This window comes from Heterocephalus glaber, unplaced genomic scaffold (genome assembly GCF_053883595.1).
Source record: "Heterocephalus glaber isolate CG9 unplaced genomic scaffold, H.glaber_assembly_v1.0 deba00001472, whole genome shotgun sequence".
Taxonomy (NCBI): Eukaryota; Metazoa; Chordata; class Mammalia; order Rodentia; family Bathyergidae; genus Heterocephalus; species Heterocephalus glaber.
This window is the reverse complement of record NW_028258315.1, coordinates 50,194,848-50,218,025: the sequence shown is the minus strand read 5'-3', so window position 1 is coordinate 50,218,025 and position 23,178 is coordinate 50,194,848. Positions and strand designations below refer to the sequence as shown.

At 38.8% G+C, this 23,178-nt stretch overlaps 1 protein-coding gene across 13 annotated transcripts in view; it reads left to right on the top strand.

The window, feature by feature from the left end:
• The window catches only part of Foxp1 (forkhead box P1), a 471,410-nt gene extending 450,429 nt beyond the window's left edge, over positions 1 to 20,981 (top strand). For 11 of the 13 annotated variants that reach the window (XM_087181341.1, XM_087181338.1, XM_087181340.1 and 8 more), the window contains 7 exons: positions 753 to 954; positions 1,059 to 1,138; positions 1,738 to 1,839; positions 5,284 to 5,405; positions 7,007 to 7,076; positions 11,698 to 11,864; positions 17,281 to 20,981. In XM_087181341.1, the coding sequence (XP_087037467.1) occupies positions 753 to 954; positions 1,059 to 1,138; positions 1,738 to 1,839; positions 5,284 to 5,405; positions 7,007 to 7,076; positions 11,698 to 11,864; positions 17,281 to 17,425 (888 nt within the window). In that variant the 3' untranslated portion in view covers positions 17,426 to 20,981. The remainder of the gene's footprint in view (positions 1 to 752; positions 955 to 1,058; positions 1,139 to 1,737; positions 1,840 to 5,283; positions 5,406 to 7,006; positions 7,077 to 11,697; positions 11,865 to 17,280) is intronic. The other 2 variants (XM_087181343.1, XM_021266034.2) reach the window with 1 other exon arrangement.
• The last annotated feature ends 2,197 nt before the right edge of the window (positions 20,982 to 23,178 follow it).

Below are 23,178 nucleotides of genomic sequence, written 5' to 3'. Positions count from 1 at the left end.
CATGTTTTTTTCAATTAATAGATGACGGTCCTTTATTTGCTAGTTTAATAATCATTGCATATAAAGCTTTTAAAGATTAGTCTCTGCCAACTGATAGGAATAAATGATGGCTTTTGGCCAAGAGCCAGTCTTTAGTATGAGGCTAGGCCAGACATTTGTAGTGAGTCCCATGTCCATGAAGTTTCATGATGGAGCTGAGGAGCCCATCCTCCTGCTGGCCAACATGGCAGCTACTAGCCACATGGGGCCATTTAAATCTAAATCCATTAAAATTAAACAAAAGCTACTTTTAGAAAAAGTGAATAAACACTGCTCCTCAGTTGGGCTAGCACATCACAGAAAGTTCTTTTGAACAGTTCAGGTCTACACCTTTGTATTCCATGTGGTCTTCGCTCCAGCATCTTTCCTCCCTTGTGCTCCTGAGGATTCTGAGGCTTGGTAGGCTATTTAAAGGGGGTTGTGATTAAAGAATTGTCTTGACCCAGGATTTCTCAAACTTGCTCTGCTGGATAATCCCTTTTAGCATCTGTAAACTTCCATTTGGCAGTCTTCGGAAAATACCTATCTCGTGGAAAAGAGTGATGCAAGAGATAACTTACACCAAACCTAAGTGAATCATTTATAAACATGTCTACTGAGAGAAATGACACTAGCCAGGCCTCCTCTCTATCTCATGCCTCCTGGACATGAGATGCTTTCTTGGTTGCTCTGCTTCTCTAAAGGTCTTCTAAACCATATTCTTTTCCTCACAGCTCAATCTGGTATCAAGTGTCACACTCTCCAAGTCCGCATCGGAGGCTTCTCCACAGAGCTTACCTCATACTCCAACAACTCCAACTGCCCCCCTGACTCCCGTCACCCAAGGCCCCTCTGTCATCACCACCACCAGCATGCACACGGTGGGACCCATCCGCAGGCGGTACTCAGACAAATACAACGTGCCCATTTCTTCAGGTAGCTACTCCATTTTTGCCACATGTAGAACTGGAACATGTGATTCTTGCCCATAAGCCCCTTTTTAAAAAGTGATAATTAATAGGACAATGATTCTTATTTAGCAGATATTGCGCAGAACCAAGAATTTTATAAGAACGCAGAAGTTAGACCACCATTTACATATGCATCTTTAATTAGGCAGGTAAGTAAACACGTATGTGAAATTATATCAAAAGGTGTACATGTACAAGGATATATTATATTGATGAAGTAAATTTAAAACCGTTTAGTATGCAAGCATGCTGAAACCTTTTCTATAAGGTTTTTAAAAACTGTAATATATAACATAATTGCTTTTGATTAAGTATTACAATACGATGTGATTATTAGGAAATTCATTTCACACAACAGTGAAAATGAGCCTGTTTAAAGATGGCAAGTCAATTATCACAAGCTACAGTAATCTCTGATCCCTAGAATTAATCTGAGCTCTAAATAATTACTGAGCTTTAATCAGCTAGTGAAATGTTTTGCATTTCTCTTTGATTCTGCTTTATGAATGACTAATAAATTAATATTTCTGTTCGGAAACAGAAATAAAAACTCAAAACAATTAGATAATTCCATTTTGAGTTTTGCTATTGAACTGTTAAATACAACCATTAATCTTAGATCATTTTGTGAATCCTTTCTTAGGAGTTAGCTCTGAATCACAGTTTTTTATATTTTTAAGAAACTATAATGAGGATTCTTCTGAATTGGTCATATATTATCTTCTTCTCATACTTTTTTGTTTCACAGGCCATTCTTGAATCTCCAGAAAAGCAGCTAACACTAAATGAAATCTATAACTGGTTCACACGAATGTTTGCTTACTTCCGACGCAATGCAGCCACGTGGAAGGTAAGCTGTCTCTTGGGCCTCTTTTAGCTTTGGATTTTGACCTTTATAAAGCAGAGGTACTTGCTGATAAAATGCAGTTATTGGTCTACTAGAAAGTTAAATTTATATTGTTTTAATACACTCAGAGTACCCAATTTATAGGAATATTTGATTGAGAAGTAAGTTCCATTGTTGTTGAAATGCTAAGAGGGAAAACACCCATCATACTGGCACCAGATGTGTGGATGGGCCAGTCAGGGGAGCTATCTCTCCCCAGCTGGAATACGTAGAAAAAAGGCGATGACACTTTTGCCCTGATACTGAAGTTGTCCTATTTCTTACACAGACTTCATGTTGGTTGTTCAGTGACAGCAACATTGGCAGAGAGGCAGAAGTAACCTGTGTTTTCACCATTAGCGACCCAGAGAAATTATTAAACTGAACACAGCTTCCACTGGTTGGATAAAAGCTCATCAATGCAGTTAGTATAGACAGCTGTGCAATACGAATATTAGCACTGTAAATGGATACTTCTTACAGGACAACAAAGTGTTTTAAATTAGGAGAGTGTCCCTCAGAGGTTCATAGATAACCTGAGGAAGAAAAAGGTTCTAAATTATGGAACTTTATTATAATACCGTTTGCTAATTCCATAGCTCTGTTAGATGCTCCCCAACAATGCTTGGGGTCATGTGATATCACTCATTCCCAGCACAGCAGTTGGTTCTAGTGTCTGTTATTCTCGATTATAGAAGAGGCACGTGCACTCTGACGTGTGTGTGTATTTTTACCATCTTCAGTTCTAATCCCTGTACTCCAAAACATTTAGACACTTTTAATACAAACATTTTAGGATTGTCTAACTTGATAGGGATTTATTATAGGATACAAGAAAACTTGCTTTCATTGAAATACATGCCTTCCCTGCTAGTACCTTAATTTTGTATGGGAGAAAACCAAAACACATTTCCTCTAAGTTTATAATAAATGAGTATTTTAAAAGAAAAGGAAGCCAGGTCTGGTATCACATACCCGTAATCCCAGCATTCTGGGAGCCTGTGGCAGGAGGATCACAAGTTTGAGCCCAGCTGAAACAAGTTAGCAAGACCCTGCCTCAAAATAAAGAAGAAAGAAGGGGCTGGGGATGTAACTCAGTGAAAAGGCTATGGATTCAATGCCCAGTACTGCAGAAAAAAAGAAAAGTAATATAACCATGGCATTAATTCATTAGACACAAGGGCCCTGAAGGGAACATATGTTCAAAATCTTGCCCTCTTCTTCAGCTTGCTTTGGAGGGTAAAATACAAAGACTCTTTAGCTACAAATGCCTTTAAAAATGTAGAAAATAGAAAAATGAAATAAGCATTTTCTTCAAATTGCCTTTTATAAATACCAAATGATCAAATTTTAAAATAATCACTAGTTATGAATATAAATTTAAGCTCAAACCTTCAGTTGCAAATTTTTCATTTTTGTAAAGTGCAGGAAAGTGTCATTAATATAAACCCTGGATGAAGTACTTAATGACTCATACATACGTATAATTTTCTCTGTCCTTATTGGTACTGTGATCTCAGACAAAAGGTGAAATGCCCACTTTAAAGTTATGACTGAAAAGAGCTCACTCATCATTTTTGAAAACTCTTGATTTTTAGTTGCTTTCTGCTACTGTGAAGTCCTGGAAAACAAGACTTAAGTTTTGCCCTTGCATCTTAGTTACATGGCTGTGTTGTTCAGGCAGATGTACAGGAATTCTTTTAGCAGAAGTAACTTCATATCTCTTTTGAGTTCTGTACATCTTGATACTTTAAAACAGAAGCAATGTCCATTTCTCTCCCAGCTGTGTCCTGTATTTATACGTGCTGTCTCCAGATTCTTTAAGGAAATTTGGCTGTATTTGTTTATATCTCCTCCATATTGTTCAAGGAGATGACGTTTAGCATTTTATACTATGCCTTTGTGCAACTCTGTTGCTTAAAGGCTAGGTCACGATTTTATACTCAAAGTTTACCCTACCAAGTAATAATTGTGATGTATCAAGTGTATTTAAGAGTTTTGTTTTTAAGCAAACCCATCAAGATTTTTTTTTAAATGAAGGACATCCTTTAATAGTCTCCTCAATATCATGAACCTACCCCATTTCCATTGATATTATTCAAAAACTCTTGGCGAATTTATCCCACAGATTCTCCTTGTGAGCATTTCATTACACCATGCACTAAAAGTTGTCTCATTATCTTCTAAATATTCCTTTTCAGAGAAAAAAAAATATTTAGTCTAAATCTTCATAGTCACCAATGATTGTCCAAAAGTTGAAACATCTCTCAAGGTATCAAGATTTGCCACCTTTATTAAATTCAGAGAGCAAATGCTTCAGATGGTGAACCAGAGAGGGGTTCAGGGTGAAGGATGGCTGAACAACAGCAGCATTATTGAAATTGCATGAAGACTTACAGTGTGTGAGGTGCAGCATATGCATTAATGTCTCATGTCCCATCGAGGCACTTATTCCAATGAGGTCCAACAGTAAGCTTGCATCAGTAAGTTCAATGAGGCAGGACTAAAGAAGGGAAGCCATGCTTGTTTATGGACCCAACCAAGGTTGTGTGTTTTCCTGACACTAAAAGGGAAGATGAGATGTTGAAAGCTGCTCACTCTTGATCACTCTTGAATTGAGAGCCCACTCTTCGGTAGATTTTAGTAGATTATAAACCTGAAGGGTCTCAGGTTAGGCATGGCCAGAAATGACTTGGAAACATTTGTGTGCAAAAGCCTTGAACTGCAAAAATATAGTCCTTTTGCTATCAAGAGTCTTGCTCATGCATTCCTTGGCATTCATTCAGTTAATCAAGCCACTCTGTAATAAGTGCCAGCTTTCACATTATAGTAGGGAAGACAGACCTTGATCATGGATACTGAACCCCTGGGGGTTAGTTCACCTCCTGATCCCTCTGGCTGTACAAGGTGATACTCTCAATGGTAAAATCCTGTTTAGAATTCTCCTTAATAAAACCCATGTGCATTTTTAAAGGCAGATATTGCCATATATTTAACATTAACTAAGTCTTCATCTTTCATGGTTTAATAAACCACCCTTTTCAAAATGAGAGGTAGATGAGTTTCCCAAGACTAGTTCTGTGTCATACATTTTGAAGTCATAGTAACAGTATATTCAGAGGTATATTATGGAACCTATTTCGGGGTTGTATGCATATTACTAATATTTCCTCTGGTTAGGTACAACCAGAGACTAGATTAAAATACCAAAGTACAATTAATTTATACTTTCAGGGCTTTTTCATCAGAAAAGATACCCTCAACCACAAGAATGTCCTCCATAGGGGTGGTAGCTACAGTTCTTGGGGATGGTTTTACAAATGTGGACTGTTAGGCTGAATGTACTGCTATTGTTGGAGTCTTTTCTTACAGAAAATGTAAATGTTCTCTCTCTTATACTTGCTGCAGAATGCAGTGCGTCATAATCTTAGTCTTCACAAGTGTTTTGTGCGAGTAGAAAACGTTAAAGGGGCAGTATGGACAGTGGATGAAGTAGAATTCCAAAAAAGAAGGCCACAAAAGATCAGTGGGTACGTCCACCATGTTTGAACTTCTTAGCCTAGCTTGGATTGTGCTAACAAGTATAACGTAGAGGCTTTGGCTGCTAGATGGTGTTAGACCAAAGAACTGGTTTCACATTGTCTCAGTTAAGGGAAGCAAAAAAGCATTTCATCCCTCCTGTTTTGTATACCCACCAGTCCCCCTGCCCTGCTTGCTGGTCTTTGTTGCATCACATGCTAGTAGCTTTTAGGTGGCAATGCATATTAACCCTCACAAACCATTTGCTTATGCTTATTGCATTTTATTTTCTTTTTCCTGTTCCCTGTATTGGATGTCTGTTCTGCCCCCAACCCCGTCTCCTTTTGTTGCCACTTCATCTCCTTTGCTGCTGCTCCTATCCCAGGGTGCCATTCGCACCAACCTCTCACTGCATAAGTGCTTTATCAGAGTAGAGGATGAGTTTGGGTCCTTTTGGACAGTTGATGATGAAGAGTTTAAACGTGGCCGCCATATTCAACGAGGCCGTCCTCGCAAATACTGCCCCGATGAAAACTTTGACGAGCTTGTCGCACAGTAAGAGCCTTTACTTGCTTTTGTTTTATTTTTTCTGCTGTTGCTTTGGCTTTGCATGGTTGACTCATCCCATGTAGTTTTGCATTTCACCAAGTAGCAGTGCCACAGCTTTCTGCAACGAAACTAAATTGTGTGATTTGTACATGTATTTCTCTCGTTTCTCTTTGGAACACCAGTGCCTTGAATAATGCTTTTTTGGTGTCTTTAATGGAAATTTTCAATTGTGTTTTGATTCAGCAGCTTGCAGGGGCCCTATGACTAAGTATTTGTGTGACCCATAATTCCTTCAAGTGAAAAGGAGATTTTTATGTAGAGTTAAAATGTGTATGTATTGGGATAAATTTATTTGTTCATTCAGTATAGTGTAGATATAATGAAATGAATAAAATGTTCCAAGTGTAGAGAAAAATAATATCATGCATACAGTACTTCCTTAAAAAGTCCATTGATAAATGTAGGTAATTTCCTACTGGAAGCCACTCAGTTTCTATTGTACAAGTTTTTAGTAATTTTAGTTCTTACTAGGCCTAGGATCTAAGTTGCTGTCTGGCTTCGTTTGGTCAGTTGATACAGAAACAGCACCAGATCATCCCATGCTTCCGTGATCTGGCTCTACAAGACAGACTGCAATGCAGCCTCCCTCTTTGATCAGCACACCCTCCTCCCCCAGTAAATGTGCCTTGGACAGCGTGGGGTCAGAGGAGATTCTTCCCACTCATTCCAGGACCACCTGCTGTGGGCTCATTGACTCCTCAGCACTGTCCCAGCTGCCTTCCTGTGGAGTTGGGCAACTGCTACAAGGAGGGAGTCCCCAAGTCTGTTTTAACATAAGTCAGAACTTTATATTTATTTCTTTGAACAGCAAAGTCTGTCCCAAGCAGTGCCTGCACAGACCAATCCTGTACAATGGGAGAGGGAGAAAGCTTAACTTTTCTTTGGTTAGTGGGGAGCATTTCAAATTTGGAAGGCTACTAGTAAGCTTAAAACAAAACTTAGCTAGGAACTCATGGGTCGATTGTGTTTAACATTGAGTTTTTATCTTTTTTTTCTCACACAGTAACCCTTCCCTTATTAAAAACATGCAGAGCAGCCACGCCTACTGCACACCTCTCAATGCAGCTTTACAGGTAAGATTAATGGCCATCCCAAATATGCAACAGAGGCACATGTCTCCCCCACTCATTTCAAAATATATTAGCCTCGCTCTAATTAGATATTAAATTTTAATTCCGTTAAACTTTTTTCTTAAGTGCACAAAGCATCGTACTCCCTGGAGGCAAACACATTGGGCTGCTTCAGCATTAGCAGGATGCTTAGCATTTTGAATATTGTGGCAAAAAAATTAAAAGTTCACTTATTAATATTTATCAGCAGTATCATAATTTCCATCCTCTTATTTCAGAATTTCACTTGAGGCAAAAATACCACAAGTGTAATTACTCTAGCACAGCTATTAATGTGCTGGATGATAGGCCACTGCGTCACATGACCTTCTATTGTTCACGAGTTTAAAGAGAAAGCGGAGCTTTGTGTTTCTCCCGCTTCATTTAAAGTCCATTTTTACATCTGTTTTGAGGGGTTAGATAGTCTGAGTTTGTCTCACTTCTGGTAAACTATTATTATTTAAACAGTAGAAGTGCTTAAGAGAAAACTAGGTTTCCAGCAAGTCAATCAAGATTACACAACAACTGCGTAGAATCTTTGTTTTCTACTGATGAACCAAGCAGTGGTTATGTCACCATTGGTCCCGGGAAGAGGAATCCACCAGTAGTCTGAGCAAGAGGGAGATGACACCCAGAAGGAGCTACCAGGGTAGCTGAGTGACAGCCAGCATGAGCCTTGTACTTACTGCACTTCTCATTTACCACACAGCCAAGCTGTCTCTCCAGTTATCAGAACACTAGCATCACTTGAGTACCTGGGTGTAGTGCTCAGGTATCCCACAAGAGTTCGGAGGGAGAAGTATCCTTTCGGTCAGTGTTCCTGTGTTTTTTACCTACCCAGACTGTCCTAGCAGATAAGCCCAAAGAATCTCCCTAACTTAGATGGAGAGCAGTCTGACACTGGTAATGCAGTGCCATTGCAGACTTTCACCTCATGCGTCCCCCATCGGGGCCGTGGCACCCAGACACTGTTTCTTACATTCTGTGCTGGTAATGTGCCGTTCCAGACATAGTTTCTTGGGGGAAGGGCAGCAATAGAGAAAAAAATCTTAAAAGGGATAGTGAAAAAGCAGTTGAGACATTTGGCATTATGGGAACAGGATAGGAAAGGAGGAGATACTGACAGGAGCCTAGTTCTCACTGTTGATTAAGCAAATATTTATTGAGTACCTATCTGTGTCCTGCAAAACTGTTTTGCCTCAATCTCCAGCAGCATCTTAAGGCTCCTGATGGATGTGCCTCTACACAGTTCAGTGGCAAATTCACTGAACTTAGCATTTCAGTAATTATATTTATTTTTAGCGTGTAATAGGAGAAACTGCTTCATTTGTTTCTTTCTTTTTTTTTTTTTTTTTTTTTTTTGGTACCGGGGATTGAACTTGGGTCCTTGCGCTTGCGAGGCAGGCGATGGAACCACTGAGCTACATCCCCGGCCCTACTTTGTTTCTTTTAATCACTTGTAGTTTACACAGTAACTTTAACTTTAGAAGAGTAAATGAAAGCTCACTTAGATGCTGCCACTGTAAATATCATTCATTAGTAACTTACTTTCCCTGGAGTCTTGTGAAGTGTGAATTTAAAGGCGGTGCTATCTGGAATAGTATTAAAATTATAAGCACATTTTACATTCATGACGCAAAAAGGCAAAAATAAATAAATAAATAAATAAATAAATAAATTCTGCATCCTCTGGATTCCTTCCCTAAGCTATGTGACTAATTTCAATTAGTATGCTTTATCATTACAAAACTGTTCGTGTCTCATCTGCAAGCCATTTGCTTTTGCGTCCTCTGTATACTTCCTTGTTCCTCTGGCAGCCAAAAACCTTCCTGCTGTTCTCCAAGAACACTCCAGTCCATAACAAGGCAAATAAATTGCTATAAATTCATGGTTTGAGGAGTGGATTGTTTCCCTCTAAGAATTTGGATCCTCGATCAGTAGACATTCATAGATAACTTTCCGCTGTGCAAATTAAATAAAAGATTCTACCAGCAGGCCTTCTTTTCCATTATCACCCATTTCCATTTTTCAAGACAAGTAAAAATAATAATGGAACAATATCTTTAAAAAATTACTAGAGCAACATAATGCGTGATACACGATTTATAAAATAGGACAGCAGAATCCACTACAGAAATAAAACATGGAACTTGGGACAGATTGTATGATGCTCTGAAAAACTGAAGTAACTAAGGGTAACCATAAAGCTCCGTATTTATAGACTGTCTTTCCCCTGAGGATCTCAGAGCAGTTAATGTTCCAGGAGCAGTGGTACTTAAGGACTTCTGCACCACTGCTTAACCACCTTCATTTCTTTGGCAAAGGTGCCAGTTTGATAGGAAGCCACATACCGTATAAAGGATCATTTATATAATTAAGTCCATTATAAAAAGTGTGATATGCCTGCTTCTAAGGGGACATTGACTACAGAGAAACACTGTTAGGCATCAGCAGTTAGTGAAAATTTTTCTAACCTGGAGTGGGTTGCTCCGATTATTCACTCAACAAGGAATATTCAGGAGGTGCTATGGTAGATCAGGCACCAAGATCTCTTTGCAGCCCTTTTATTGTTTTTTAAAGGGACAAGGTGGTTTTCTTCACTTAGCATCTTTTCTAAGAGTTGAGGATCAAATGTAAGGGGCTGGCCTTGGGATGACTTTCTTCACTGGGGCGGTTGGGCCTCCATCTATGTCCTAAGATCCAGGCTGAATCAGAAATGGTTTTAACTAGAGCTCTTCGAGAGCCAAGAAGAAGACATACTTATCCCAAGGTTACCCTGTCTACAGAGCAGCCAGCTCATCCCAACACACATATTCTTAACTGCCATTTCACTTTTGTCTTTCTCAATTTTTGACTTTGGAATCTGCTAAAATATTAAGCTAGCTGCAGCCCCACTTTTGCCCTAGTCTGACTGTGCAACAGAGGACAGGTCCTGTGAGAGTTGATCTGTGGCATTTCCAGTGGAAAGAAGCTCAGCTGACAACAGTCCCAGCAGAGTTTCCATGAAAGGGAGAAGTGTGACCACTTTGTAATAATAATTATTACTACACCAACTGCTTTGCCCAAAACTGTAAAACTGGTTTATTTCCTTTATAAATGATCTATTGAAAAAAGTACTTAATGCAAATTATTTGACACACAATAGGAAAGTGGGGAAATAGAAACAGGATATTTTCCTTACTTTTTAAAAGCAGGGAGTTAGACATTCAAAAGTGGAGGAAAGGAAAAGCTGTGGGCTTGCAGAGGGCTCAGCTTTGAAATCATCTATTAGGCAACACCGGGTTAAGTGTGTAAGCCCTAACCTGGTCATATTTCTAGAAAGTATTTTTGGCTTTGGAGTTTGTACAGTGAGTGAGGCTGCAATTGTCATAATAGGCAGACACCTTGCTGCCCAGCTTTGCTCCCTTTTTTTCTTCATATTTGGCTCATACGTTCTCTTTATTGCCAGGATTTCTAGAATAGTTTGGACTCTTGCATGATGGCCAATTGAAGCCACCATGCCAGATTGTCTTGTGATTGTACTTTTTTCTTACTTGGATGGAAAACCAGGCATAGTGTAGTCTGCAGGAGGATAGTTTAGGACAGTTTTGATAAATCTTGGTCTAATTACAGCTGCCAGTTTTTCAAAGTCTGTCCTCTTAAAGAAAATGAAAAGCCGCTGTGTTACAATCACTTACAAATTAAATACGAACATTTTAGTCCAGTGGTATATTTGACTACTGGCTCCTTTGTAGGCTGGGTGGTTGGCCATTTTACTCAAAGGTGGTAGGATAGGAAGTAAACAGTACCTAACATAGAATGTAGGTGGGTTTTTTCCTTCCATTTCACACTTTTTTTGCTGACACTCATTTGGAGTGATTTTGTCACCTTTAATATGGATGTGCTTAGGCACCAAGAAGAAATAAGATTCAGAGCTCCCTTTTTGCCAGAGATTTTTCTTTAGTCCTAAAATCCCAGGTGACTGCTGAATCTGAAAGATTACACAGTGTTACCCTCAATACTTTGAGAAGTATTCTTAAATTTCACTAAACAGATTCAAAAATCATTCAAATGGAAATGATAGGGGGAGATAAAAATTGATTCCAATTCTATAATCTTTTCCTTTTCTATAGGATCTAAGTGGTAAATGTTTATGGAAGTTCCCATAAATTGGAGCAGTATGGCTAGAATAATCTGATCAAATCTCCGCTATCCAATAGTAGAGTCATCAAAATGGATAAAGAAATGAAAATTCCATTATATTTCTCTATGATCTAGAAATATTCAGTTCCTCAAGGAATCAGATATAAATCTCCTAAATACCCCTGTCTAAGCCATGTGACTGTGCCAAGCATGACCAAATTCAGTATTTACTCCCAAAGGGCACTTTGCTTCCTCCAGTTAGCTTTGTAAAACCAAAACCATGCTTGGGGCATGTGCACGAGTCACTTTTAAAGCAGTATCCTTCTACACCTCTTTGAAATTTGTGTTTGCCAGCCATGCTACAGTGAATTTAAACTGAAGATTATTGAATACACCCATAATTCATAGCTTCCTTGTCTTGCATACCCTGTGTCTTCATAAGTTTTCTCCTGGTTGATGGCAGGCTTCGATGGCTGAGAACAGTATACCTCTATACACTACTGCTTCCATGGGAAATCCCACTCTGGGCAACTTAGCCAGCGCCATACGGGAGGAGCTGAATGGGGCCATGGAGCACACAAACAGCAATGAGAGCGACAGCAGTCCAGGCAGATCCCCTATGCAACCTGTGTGAGTATTATTTGCCCAAGTGGTCTCGGCATCAGACCCCAAGCTTCCTGTTTTGTATGCACACAATCTCTCTCTCTCTCTCTCTCTCTCTCTCTCTCTCTCTCTCTCTCTCTCTCTCTCATATATATATATATATACACACACACACACACACACACACACACACACACACCTTTCCTATAGCTCCTGATTTCCTGGAACCCAGGAAGAAGTTTGTGCTTCTAGAAATGTTAGTAAATAAAAGGATTATTTGTTAATTTTCCCATAAAAGTAATCAGCTTCATCTAACCTAGAAGTGCACACAGCAATAAAACAGAAAACGTGTTTGCTCTTTTTTCTCTGCTTTATATCTCAGGCCATTTTGTAAACCTCACTGTAGTTCTCTCCAAAATTTAATACACATATCTGGAAAAGCTTGCAATTGATTCAATGATCAGGCATGCTGAACCCAGCAGAAAGAAAAAGATGCTTGTTTACTCGGTTGTGTGCTAAGTTTAATAGCGCGAACACGATGCTGCAGCGTCATTACCAAGCATTAATGATGGCACAAATGAAAGGCAGCATGATTTATAGATTGCTCTTAAAATATCAAAAGGAAAATTAATAGGAGCATTATAGCAGCAGACGGCAGTGTAATGAGTGCACATATAACTACATGAAGTGATGGCCGACGGTGACCCATACTGCATGTGAATGCCACCAGGACCAAGCAAACCACAGGAAGCTGAAGGCCACCAGGCTGTGCCATCCTCGTGAGTGGGTCACAGGAGAGATTCAGTACCACTGTAATAACCCTGCTCTCTTACATGAACATTTCTAAAACAGAAAAGAAACCACGTCATTCCAAATGATTTGATTTGCAGGGGATGCTGTGGAATGACAGTCTCTCCCTTTTAGTGCATTCCTGCAAAACCGTGGCCCATCTTAAGTGAATAAACCAATTCATGCTTGTAATACTGTCAGCTCCTGGAATAGGCCACTGTCTATACATTCTGAATTACTGACCAGCATCTTATTTTAAGATAATTTGAGTGATAGGAATGGAAAATATGACCTGTAGCAATTAGGAACAGAATGAATTGGCATCTAATGACAAAGAAAAAAACATTATCTGCCAGCATAATTGGAGGGTACAGGGGAATCTGAAATTTGATTTTCTGGCATTTGCATTTCATGCCCAGAGAGCTTTGAAAGGGATCTTTAAAGATGGAAATAATAATTTTTAATTTATATGAACAAGTCTCTCAGCATTTACTTCACAACATTTTAAGAAAGTGTTTATCTTTCACAGTAATGCTGTCATATTTCATCCTTACTAAAGCAACCTGGTGTTTCTGACTTTATTGTTATGTTCACACTTACATTAATCTTTAAATCATGCTCATGGCAGGAGTACTTACATAGTAAGGAAGTTCAGAGAAAATGTAAATTGGCGTATGAGCTACTTGAAATATTCATTAGAGCAAATAAATGTCTGAAGTTACTGAACAGAAAAGATTATTTCTTCTGTTATTTAGTACAAAAGACCACTAGAAAGAAAAAAAAATTATTTGGATAGAAATTTCACAGGAAACACTTTAGAATCATGCTAATTTTACTGGACATAATAAAGTCAACTATGAGTTCATTTAACAACTTTGAATTAACCCCCAGTGTTACAAAAAATCCTATTTTACAGCAGGCTTCATAATTTTAAATGAAACAGAGTTCTCAACTAAGTTTTTTAGAAAGGAAAGAAAGAAACCCTGTACAAAGATGACAAAATGTGTTGCTCAAATCTTAGGATTACACCGTCTGCTAAATGTAATTCCGTGCCTGCTGTTAGTGTCCTAGATGGTTACTCTTTTTGACCCTATACTTCTATTAAGCGAATTCTATAAATGACATAGTTTCTCTCCTTGTCCCAAATGTATTACCCTGCTATGATGCAAATTGTTTTTTAACTGTTCCAGTCTATTGGAATAAATCAAGCCATAAACTTTATGGCAAGTCTTACAGGGCCTCGTTAAGATGGCAGCCTTGCAAGTACCCAGTTTTGAAACAACTCTTCATACTTATGCTTTCTGTGACACTCACATACCACTACAATTTGTTTCTCTTTTCCAGCATTAGAAAGTAGTCACACAGTTATGGCTTTGGGGCATTACACTTTTATACTGATAGGAGCTAAAGGAGCTACAAAGCAAAATACTCCATGCTGTCATGCACCCCTAGAACACAATGCCTTTAAAACACTAGTCAGCTTCATTTAAAAACCCTTGTGTTCCCAGAGTAGCTAAACAAAGGAATTACTCAGATGTAAGGGGAAGGGGAATGAGTGGCCTTGCACAGTTATTCACTGGTAGCTTTTTCGGAAGTGGATGTTGGAGAGAAGGGGTGATGGGGCAGGGTGTGTGAAGGCTCCTTGAGACAAAATGTACATCATAAGCCCCATTTTCTAGGAAGCACTGTCTTAAATAGTTGCTTTTTATATGAGAATCCATTAGTTTCCTGAGACACTATACCTCTATTACGTTTGCTACATGCAGGGTATCCGCTCAATCCAAGAAATGGGCCGAGATTGGATTTCATGTTTCTGGAGTTGTCAGGGCCTTGCCTTGCTATCTAACCTAGTTGTCACACAGTGGGTGTAGCTCTTAACATTTGTTGGAGACCCATCCCGTGTCAAGCACTCAGATACAGCTAGCCAGCTTGACAGGGCCATTGCCTATCTTTATGTTTGTAAGTAATCAGTGAATTTGGGGGAAAACAAAATATTCTCTGATGTTGTGAACTCTGTTTTGTGGAGACTTTCCAAGTATCTGGGTCTTTTTTGCTGCTGTTGTGCCCAGCTTAACAAAACATCTATTACCGTCTAAAATTATAAAGCAAGAATTTCATTAAGACTATTCTATTTTGCTTTAAGAAGTCCCATCCTCATCCTCGCCCAAAGCTCTATATTACCTTATATCATCAGATTCCAGTTTATAAGCCTAAAAAGATTAATAAGTCTGATAGCATAAAAATAATAAAAGTAGGAAACTGTTAATCTAGAAAATAACATTTGAGCCTCAGCACATGGCTAAATAAAACAAAGATTCCTATCCAGTGGCTATTACTAAAACCACGCAGTTAGTGGAGACAGGAAGTAATTTATGAAGTAATGATTCTCTACAGTGAAACCTAAAGTGGTCCATGTTGTTAATAATCCAAGAAACATGGTTTAAAATAACCTGCATATAAGCCAAACGGGCTAAGCAACAAATTTTTAAAAAATGATGCTGAATACTGATGAGATTTTCAGTTGATACAGCCCCTTTGGAAATTAATATCACAATAAATCAGAAGAACCATAAAGATGTTTTGGCCTTTGCTCCTCCAAGAATTCCTTCCTTAGAAATTTATCTAAAGAGGTAAATCAACAGAAGTAGAAAGATTAATGGATAAAAATGGTTAGTATGCTATGCAAACAGTGAAACGGGGGACAAGAGATGAACAGAGAGGCCCAGTAGTTAGGGACCGACATATGTTAAAACAGAGTATGCTTGCATAACCATAAAAGTTATAACTAAAAAGCTAACAAAATAAATATACGTGCTGTGTCTAACATAAAATATGACTTGCAGTAGGAAGACAGGCAAAAGTGAAAACTAACCTTAATTAACAGTTTATTAGTTTGTTTTTTACGGAATAATAACCTAGACACTTAGTTGATCCCAGAAGAATGTCAGGGACCCTAGCAGGATGAGCCACACAGGTGTGTGACATGTGCAATCATGCAGCACCCCGTGCTTAGGAGGACATGTCGCTTGTTTTAATATTCTGTTCCTCTCTTGAAATTCTTAATTTTTGCACCAGGGACCCTGCATTTTCACTTTGCACTGGGCTTTGCAAATCATGTGGCAGTCCTGGGTCTGATTGCAGAAACAGATAAGACTATTAAAAATTAAAAATAGATGGAGAGCCACATGTAAAAAATTACTGTAGAACAACTTTGCACCATTTTGTTTTGCAAGTAGTTTTTAAGAATATGGGCATGATTTTTTAAAGCTATTTATCTGACATCTAGCCGCCCAAACTCTGTTCGCTGCACTAATTTTAGAGTCAATTGATTCTGAAGGTTCGTTCACATCTTCAAGGGCAGTCCAAAGCACTCCTGTTTGTTTTTAAATGGTTCAAGGGGCCTTTGGGGTTTGCATACAGCATCAATTATTTAGGAAACCAACCATTCCCAGGACCACCTCTTATTACTAATACTTGATAATGTCAATTAAAAAAAAAAAATCCCCTCTTCTACAGCCTGTCCCAGAGATGGGAGCATTTTAACTTGAATGGTTCTTTTACATATCAAAAGCCCTGCAACAGAAAGTAATTTGTATTTGCAAAGGATCCGTTGTAAATATGATTTACGCACAACATTTCTCAATTGTTATCAGAGTGGTTTTGTGTGATCACCCCGTTCGCGTGAACCAATGCGCTGGTCTGTAATGAGAAAGTTGGCAGATCTCATCGCAGCTGCGCGCGTCCTGTGGCCGCTACCAGCCGGGGCTCATGTTTTGCCTTGTTTACAGCTGACAGCGTTATTATTCTGATTGGGGCTCTGCTTTCTTATCATATTGTTGTGTTGAGCGAGCCTTTTCCTCTCCGTTTGTGTTTCCTGGCAGGGCTTTTCTTGCCTTATTGACAGTTTGTAAAAATATGCATTAATTTGGAGTTTCAAGCATGTATCATGGTGTCTCTTTGCTGTGTTTGCTTGAAGTTGATTAATGATAGAACCTCGCTTGGGGTCGTCCTCTGGAGAGTTCTTTCACAGGTTCTGCATGTTAACTAGCAAAGCAGAACACACAGCAAGCCACGATTAGCCCAGCCTCTGCACTCAGTGTTCCCCACAAACTAGCTCTATATTACAGATTCTCGTTTCACGCAATTATTTGAAGATTGGTATTCATCCACCTAGGATGCCACAAAGGGGCCTCTTATCTGGTGTTCAAAGTGTGTGGTCTGAGGACCAGCAGCAGCACCAGACTGCTCATGTGAAATGCAGAGTCTCGGGCCTACCCCACAGCCTGCTGCTTTCAACACTGCATTTTAACAAGGTCCTCAGGTGATGAGGGCATGCAGTAAAACAGGAGAACTGCCACTGGGGAGGAGAGGCCAGCTTCTTCCAGAGTTCATGCGCTCTAGCCCTGTCCAGAAGAACTTTGTGAATTCATGCAAATATGCTATCTCTGGGCTCTCCAGCATGGAAGCTACTGGCCACATGTGGCCCTTGAGCACTTGAAATGGGGCTCATGCAACTGAGAAAAGAAGGCACTTGTGGCCAGGGGCTCTCATACTGGACAGTGCAGCTGTACAGTGTGACTTTTAGGTTGCCTCAAACACCAGGGGTGCATTGGGCTGGGAAATGCCCCCTCTGAACCTCTGTTTGTTTCTCCAGGCATCCTGTACACGTCAAAGAAGAACCCCTTGACCCAGAGGAAGCTGAAGGGCCTCTGTCCTTAGTGACAACAGCCAACCACAGTCCAGATTTTGACCATGACAGAGATTATGAAGACGAAGCAGTAAACGAGGACATAGAGTGAACATCTGGGCGGGTCGACCCCAAGAATGAAGATTGGGGGGAAAAAAAGTAAAACAAAACACGTCAAAAAGTCAGCAGTGAAATTGTTCTCCATTTGTTGTACAGTCTGGAGGATTTTCACTACATTTTGACAACTCTGAAGTGTGTTAACTCTTAGTGCCATCAAGAATCCCATTTGGGAGTATTTTTGATTTTTCTACTTTTTGTTGAAAAAAGGAATTTGTACTCTGTGCATTGGATGGACTTGTTTGGTACTTGGGATTTTCCTCTCTTAACAGTCAACATCAGTGTTGTAAATTTGCTAAACTGATTTACTTTTAGCAGCAGACTTTGAACTGTAGTCCTGCCAATGCTGGACTCTGAGGACACCCGACTGAGCTTGTGCACCTAAGCTGCAGACCAAGCCTTTGCCCAGAATTTAAGGATTCCAATGGACGACCTATTTGCACAGTACTGCATGTTGATTATCACTGCCTTTACTCCTGTTTTTTTTTTTTTTTTTTTTTTTTTTTTTGCTTCCAGTTGGGATGGGGAAGGCCTTTGTGTGTGTGTTGGGGGGGAGGGGTGAAAAAAATAATTATCCCAAACTTTTTAATGTATTGCTTTTTTTTTTTTTTTTTTTTTTTTGCTTCCACTATACCATTTTAAGTTCTGACCTCAGGCCTCCACTTGGGCCCATGGCCTCTTGGAGGCTTAAAGTTTTCTGTACCTTGTGATGAATGTTAATAGGTGTTTTTATTATACAAAGCTGAATGTCATTTCTCGTTTGTAGTTTTCTGTCACTCATTCCATTCTCCTACAGACATCACCACGTTTCTCTAAAGTCAGAAAACATTCCGTTTTGGTCTTTTTCTAAAAGGTCCCAAATGCTGCACTCTCTCTACACATGAAGGTCCTCTCACACAAGCGTGACGTCCTGCCAGAAAGAGAATGAATGACAGAAAAAAAAATTGAGACACACACTAGGAACAATGCAGACTCATTCCACAAAGCAGTATTGGGGGTGGCAAGGGAATTTTCAGATTTTCCTTTTTTTTTTTTTATAGTAATCATCGTTTGAAAGAAATGCCACAGCATTCTACCAGCACAAGGAAACATAGGCAGCACCAGAGTGAAGAAATATAAAAACCCTAATCATCAGACTGATGTTAGGTCCTCGGAAGGTTCTCCCTCCTATAACCCTCTGGGGAGGGCCGCAGACTCTGTTGTAACACCGTGAGGGTAACTAGTGAGGGTTGCTTTGTTTGCAAAAGGACCAAAAGCCAACTTCCCCAAGCAACTTTGCTGACAGCACTGAGTTTATACATCATTTCAGACCTGCTTGGTGGCGTTAATCTGTTTGAATGCAAATTAGACTTCAGATTGAACTTGTTATGGGAGTTAATGAGGACTGAGTTCAGCAATGCGAAAGTGTTCGTTATAAATGTGCAAATTCGGTACTGCAGTTCAGTTTGTTATGCAATATTTTCACACCACCCCAGTATCAGAAAGTAACAGAGAATATCAGATAGAGGCTCCTGTCAGCCATGGGCTTCTGGGGAACCTGACAGGGCCTGCGGAACTTGACGGTTCTGGGTCAGTACAACCTCAGTCCTTCCAACCCATCCACACTTCCACTTCGCACCCACTACCCTCACATTTATTTATCTAGGACTCTAGCTTTTGTTTTTAGTTCGAGAGCCTTTTGGAGCTTAATTTATATACCTTGTACCTTTTATTTCTAAAATTACCAAAGATATTACACAAAGGTAAATTATGTTCTGTTTTATGCTTTATCTGATGAAGCCAAATATCCTCTTATTGTTGATCAAAGGAGGCGAGAGAATTTAGAGGCAAATGATGAGCTGTAGGCTATTGCTAACCTGAGAAAGAGAACTGCTCCTTCATCCTAGAGTAATTTCAGAAGACCAAGTAGGTAATGGAACCAAAGTTGTTACTTTTTTCTAGTAGTTTCGTCTTTTTTCGGTACCTCTTTAGAGACCAAAACTCAGCCTTATACAGAGAAAACTCTGGGGCTACTGAAGATAAAAATAGGATACAGTATTACAGTTGCACAGAAGGAAAGGAGTCCCATATCAAAGAAAAAAAAAATGAATGTATCTCACTGAAAATTAGGTATAGATAGTAAAGATGAAATTTGGAAAGAACAGAAAAGCTTTTGTGATTGAACTAGACCACATAATAGTATTTCTAGAATTAAAACCTTTAGAATGATTGTATGCCACTTTTGTTTAAGGACTGTGATGTGATCACTGCATCAATTTTGGCTTATCTTCGCATATATCCTCCAGTTTGCGATTCTGTTTTGTTTTGTTTTCTTTCCTGTCCTTGTTTTGTTTTCAGATTAGGCTTTGGTCAGCATTTTTAATTTTTTAAAAAAGAAAAAGTAACACTCCCATTCACTCATAAGCTTGGTACAAAAATGTCTTTTGCAGTTGCTTTTGAAGCTTTACTCTGCTTTCTATATCAAGGGCAGTCTGTGGTCACTTGCGACTTCTTTTAAACTTCTGCAGGCAGCTTCATGATGTGCAGGCAGTAGCCAGACAGGGTCATGGGAAGGGGGCCCTGTGCTTCTAAACTGAGTGGTTGCTGGTTAGTTTGGTATTCAAAAGAGGATAAAAATCTGGTAGATTAGTTCATTCTCAGCATGTGTAGCTAGACATGAGTAAAGATAACAGCATGAGAAACTGTTAGTACGCATACCTCAGTTCAACCTTTAGGGAATGATTAAAATTTTTAAAAAATACATTTCACTCAGTTGCACTTAGTCGTATGTCTTGCATGCTTAGTCTAAAGACTGTAGCAAAAAAAGAAAATTAGACTTTACACATCTTTGCAGGCATCACAGCCTTGCAGAAGAACCAACTGAAAAAAAATTTTCTCAGGCTTTACAGCAAGAAAACTTCACTATGATTTTTACAATTCTGATTCTGTATCCCTTGGGGGTATTCCAGTCGCTTCTTTAGGATGGGGTTTATTATGTTGTACATATATCCCACTGTGTCTGTGTGAATCTTTGTCTTTTTGGGGGGGAGGGTGGAGGGCGGTTCTTTTTTTAGATACTGTTCCTAAAAAGGAATAAATGCATACACCTGTTTGTCAAAACACCTTTGCTTTTTGTGCAACTGCTTTATATTAACAATACTAAAAAAATATCTTTGGAAAAAAACTACTGTATGTAATGGAATTGCAGAATATGCTGCACATGTATTTTATTTAGTTATTCTTGCTTTAAGAATATTGGATGACATTTCCTGACATGTGGAGGGAGAAACTCCCTTTTTTTTCTTTAAATTGTAACATAGTTGACAGATTTTTTTTTTCCTGTTCTCATTGATTGGAGCATTTTGTACAGGTTTGTGTGTGTGTGCGTGTGAGTGTGAGTGTGAGTGTGTATATGATCTAATCTTTTTTTATACATTCCTCTCCCTTGTGTTTATCCTACCACTGCCTTCCTGGCTATCTTTAAACAAGTTCATACATCTGAAAAGAGAAAAAAATATTGTTTAAAATGTTTTCTTCTGCTGCAGTAAATATTTTGCATGATGAAATTCCAAGATCACACTTTCAAAGTTTATCAGTGAAGTAGTGGTTAATGGGGAGTGTTGAACTTTTGTATACAAAAAAAACTGTACAAGGTGCCAAGATGTAAAGACAATGTTACCCTTTTTTTTTTCTCAGAGAAACGCGTACATTAAGGAGACAGTCCCCTGTATGAGGTAAATGCACTGTCAGGAATGAGGATCCATCCTACTTGTCCCTAGAATCTGTCCATAGAAGATGAGTTAGGCTGCCATATTAGACAGCAGTAAAGTGAACTCTCAAGGGTTATTTACTTGAAAAGTGACTGCCAGTCCTGCTCCCTCAGACAGCTCTAACATTATATTCCTTGCATCCTGCATCCCATCAGACCTGATAAAGAAAACCTTGGAGTCTAATCTAGTGTAAATCACTAGATTTTTAATCACCAAAAAATTCAAAATTACAAAAATACTTCATTTCCTTTTCTTGCAACAGTCCAGCCAAACTCTGTTTCCAAGGGCACAAAGCTGACTCGACTTACAAGGATTTTGAATCTTTTGGGTACCTTCTGGTAAATGGCAAACCCTTCTGATATTTTGGATATATTCATTTTTGCACTTGTATCCTAAGAATGAGATTTACAATCCTAAAGGCATCTCACGGGCCCAGCATAGCCCATGCAATCTCTGTTCTCCCTAAGCCTTGATGGAGATGGCGAAGTCTGGACCGTCAGCATGGTGCTTCGTGTATATGTGCTGCCAGTAACAGGAACTGTTTTGTTTTGTTTCGTTTTGTTTTGTTTTGTTTTGATAAGGCATAAAAGAAACCCATTCCTTGACATCAACTGTAATTCCATCATTCCATGTCTGGATACAGACAATAAAAAAAATGTGGTGTAGTCAGTACTAATTACTGACATTATAGCATTCTCAAATGCAATAAAAATGCTGGTTGTTCACACTGGTAGTCAAAGTCGCCACAGCCTAAGTTTTTTCCCCCTTCTGACCTGCTGAGACTGGATGTTAAGCATATGCCATAGGTTTATCACACCAGCTGCTTCCAGCACAGAATTAAAATCAATCGTAAGTAAAAGCTTTCCTCATCGGGGAAGGCTAAAGCTTTTATCGTCAGGATAAGATTTCCAAGTGAAGGTATCCACTTAAGAGAATTGGGAAGGGAAGAGAGAAAGGGGGGTTCTCTGTTCACTTGAAGCAGCACACTCTTATTTCTCTTCATCAAATTTTATAAAGAAAAACAAAATGTTTAATAACTACCATTAAAAGCAAACTAAAATTTCAGAAGAAAGCAATTTCATGAATAATTCATTAAAATTTCACATCTGCAAGATTAGTCATCCAAATAAAATGCTAATGTCAAAAACATGCACCATCTATAATATTCTCATCAAGAAATCTTTTTGCATATAATGATAAATCCTTAGATTAGAACAAATGATTTTATAAAAATATTCTATCAAAAGTATGCTAGATAACTATATTCACTGGAGAAAAGAGCAGAACTCTAGTACCTGAATGTCCCAAGAAAACCCATCTTGGTTGAGATTTTATTTTTAATATACCTTCAGAAGAACATTGCTATTGCTCTTTAGTATTATTTATCATATGTATTCTAAAGACTAATGATTAGAACATCTTTCAGCACAAATTAAATTGCCAATATACACAAAGTAGTGCTTTAAGCAGCCAAACACACGTTAATGTAAAAACTGTTTCACACATGTAATTTCAAGCACATAATGCTTGATGGTTTGAAAATTAGCCTTGCAGTCTTTATTCAGCAAAATGCCCACTGTTGCTGAGGAGCAGTGTAAATGTCCTTTCCTAGCATTGGTTGGAGGAAAGCCCTATTAGGAAAGTTTTGCCTTTCCTCTTTACAAATGGGTTTTGCCCGTAAGTTTCAAAGGAGGATCCTCTTTTCATCGGCCACAGTCTAGAAACCCTCAGTCTGATAATTAGTAAACCATTTAATTCTCACCTGGCCACCAAAAATACACTATCAAATCGCTTCTTGGCCTTTTGGCTAAGATCAAGTGCAAAAATACACTATCAGGGTTAATTGAAATTTCCTTAATTATGAGGCTTTAGCATAAATACTGGTTACAACATACACAAAGTAGATACGTACTTTTATTATAATAAGCTGAAGCACTTATGTAAGTGAGTTTTTAACTATTTAAGGAATTGTTCTAAAACAGGAATATGCTTACATTAT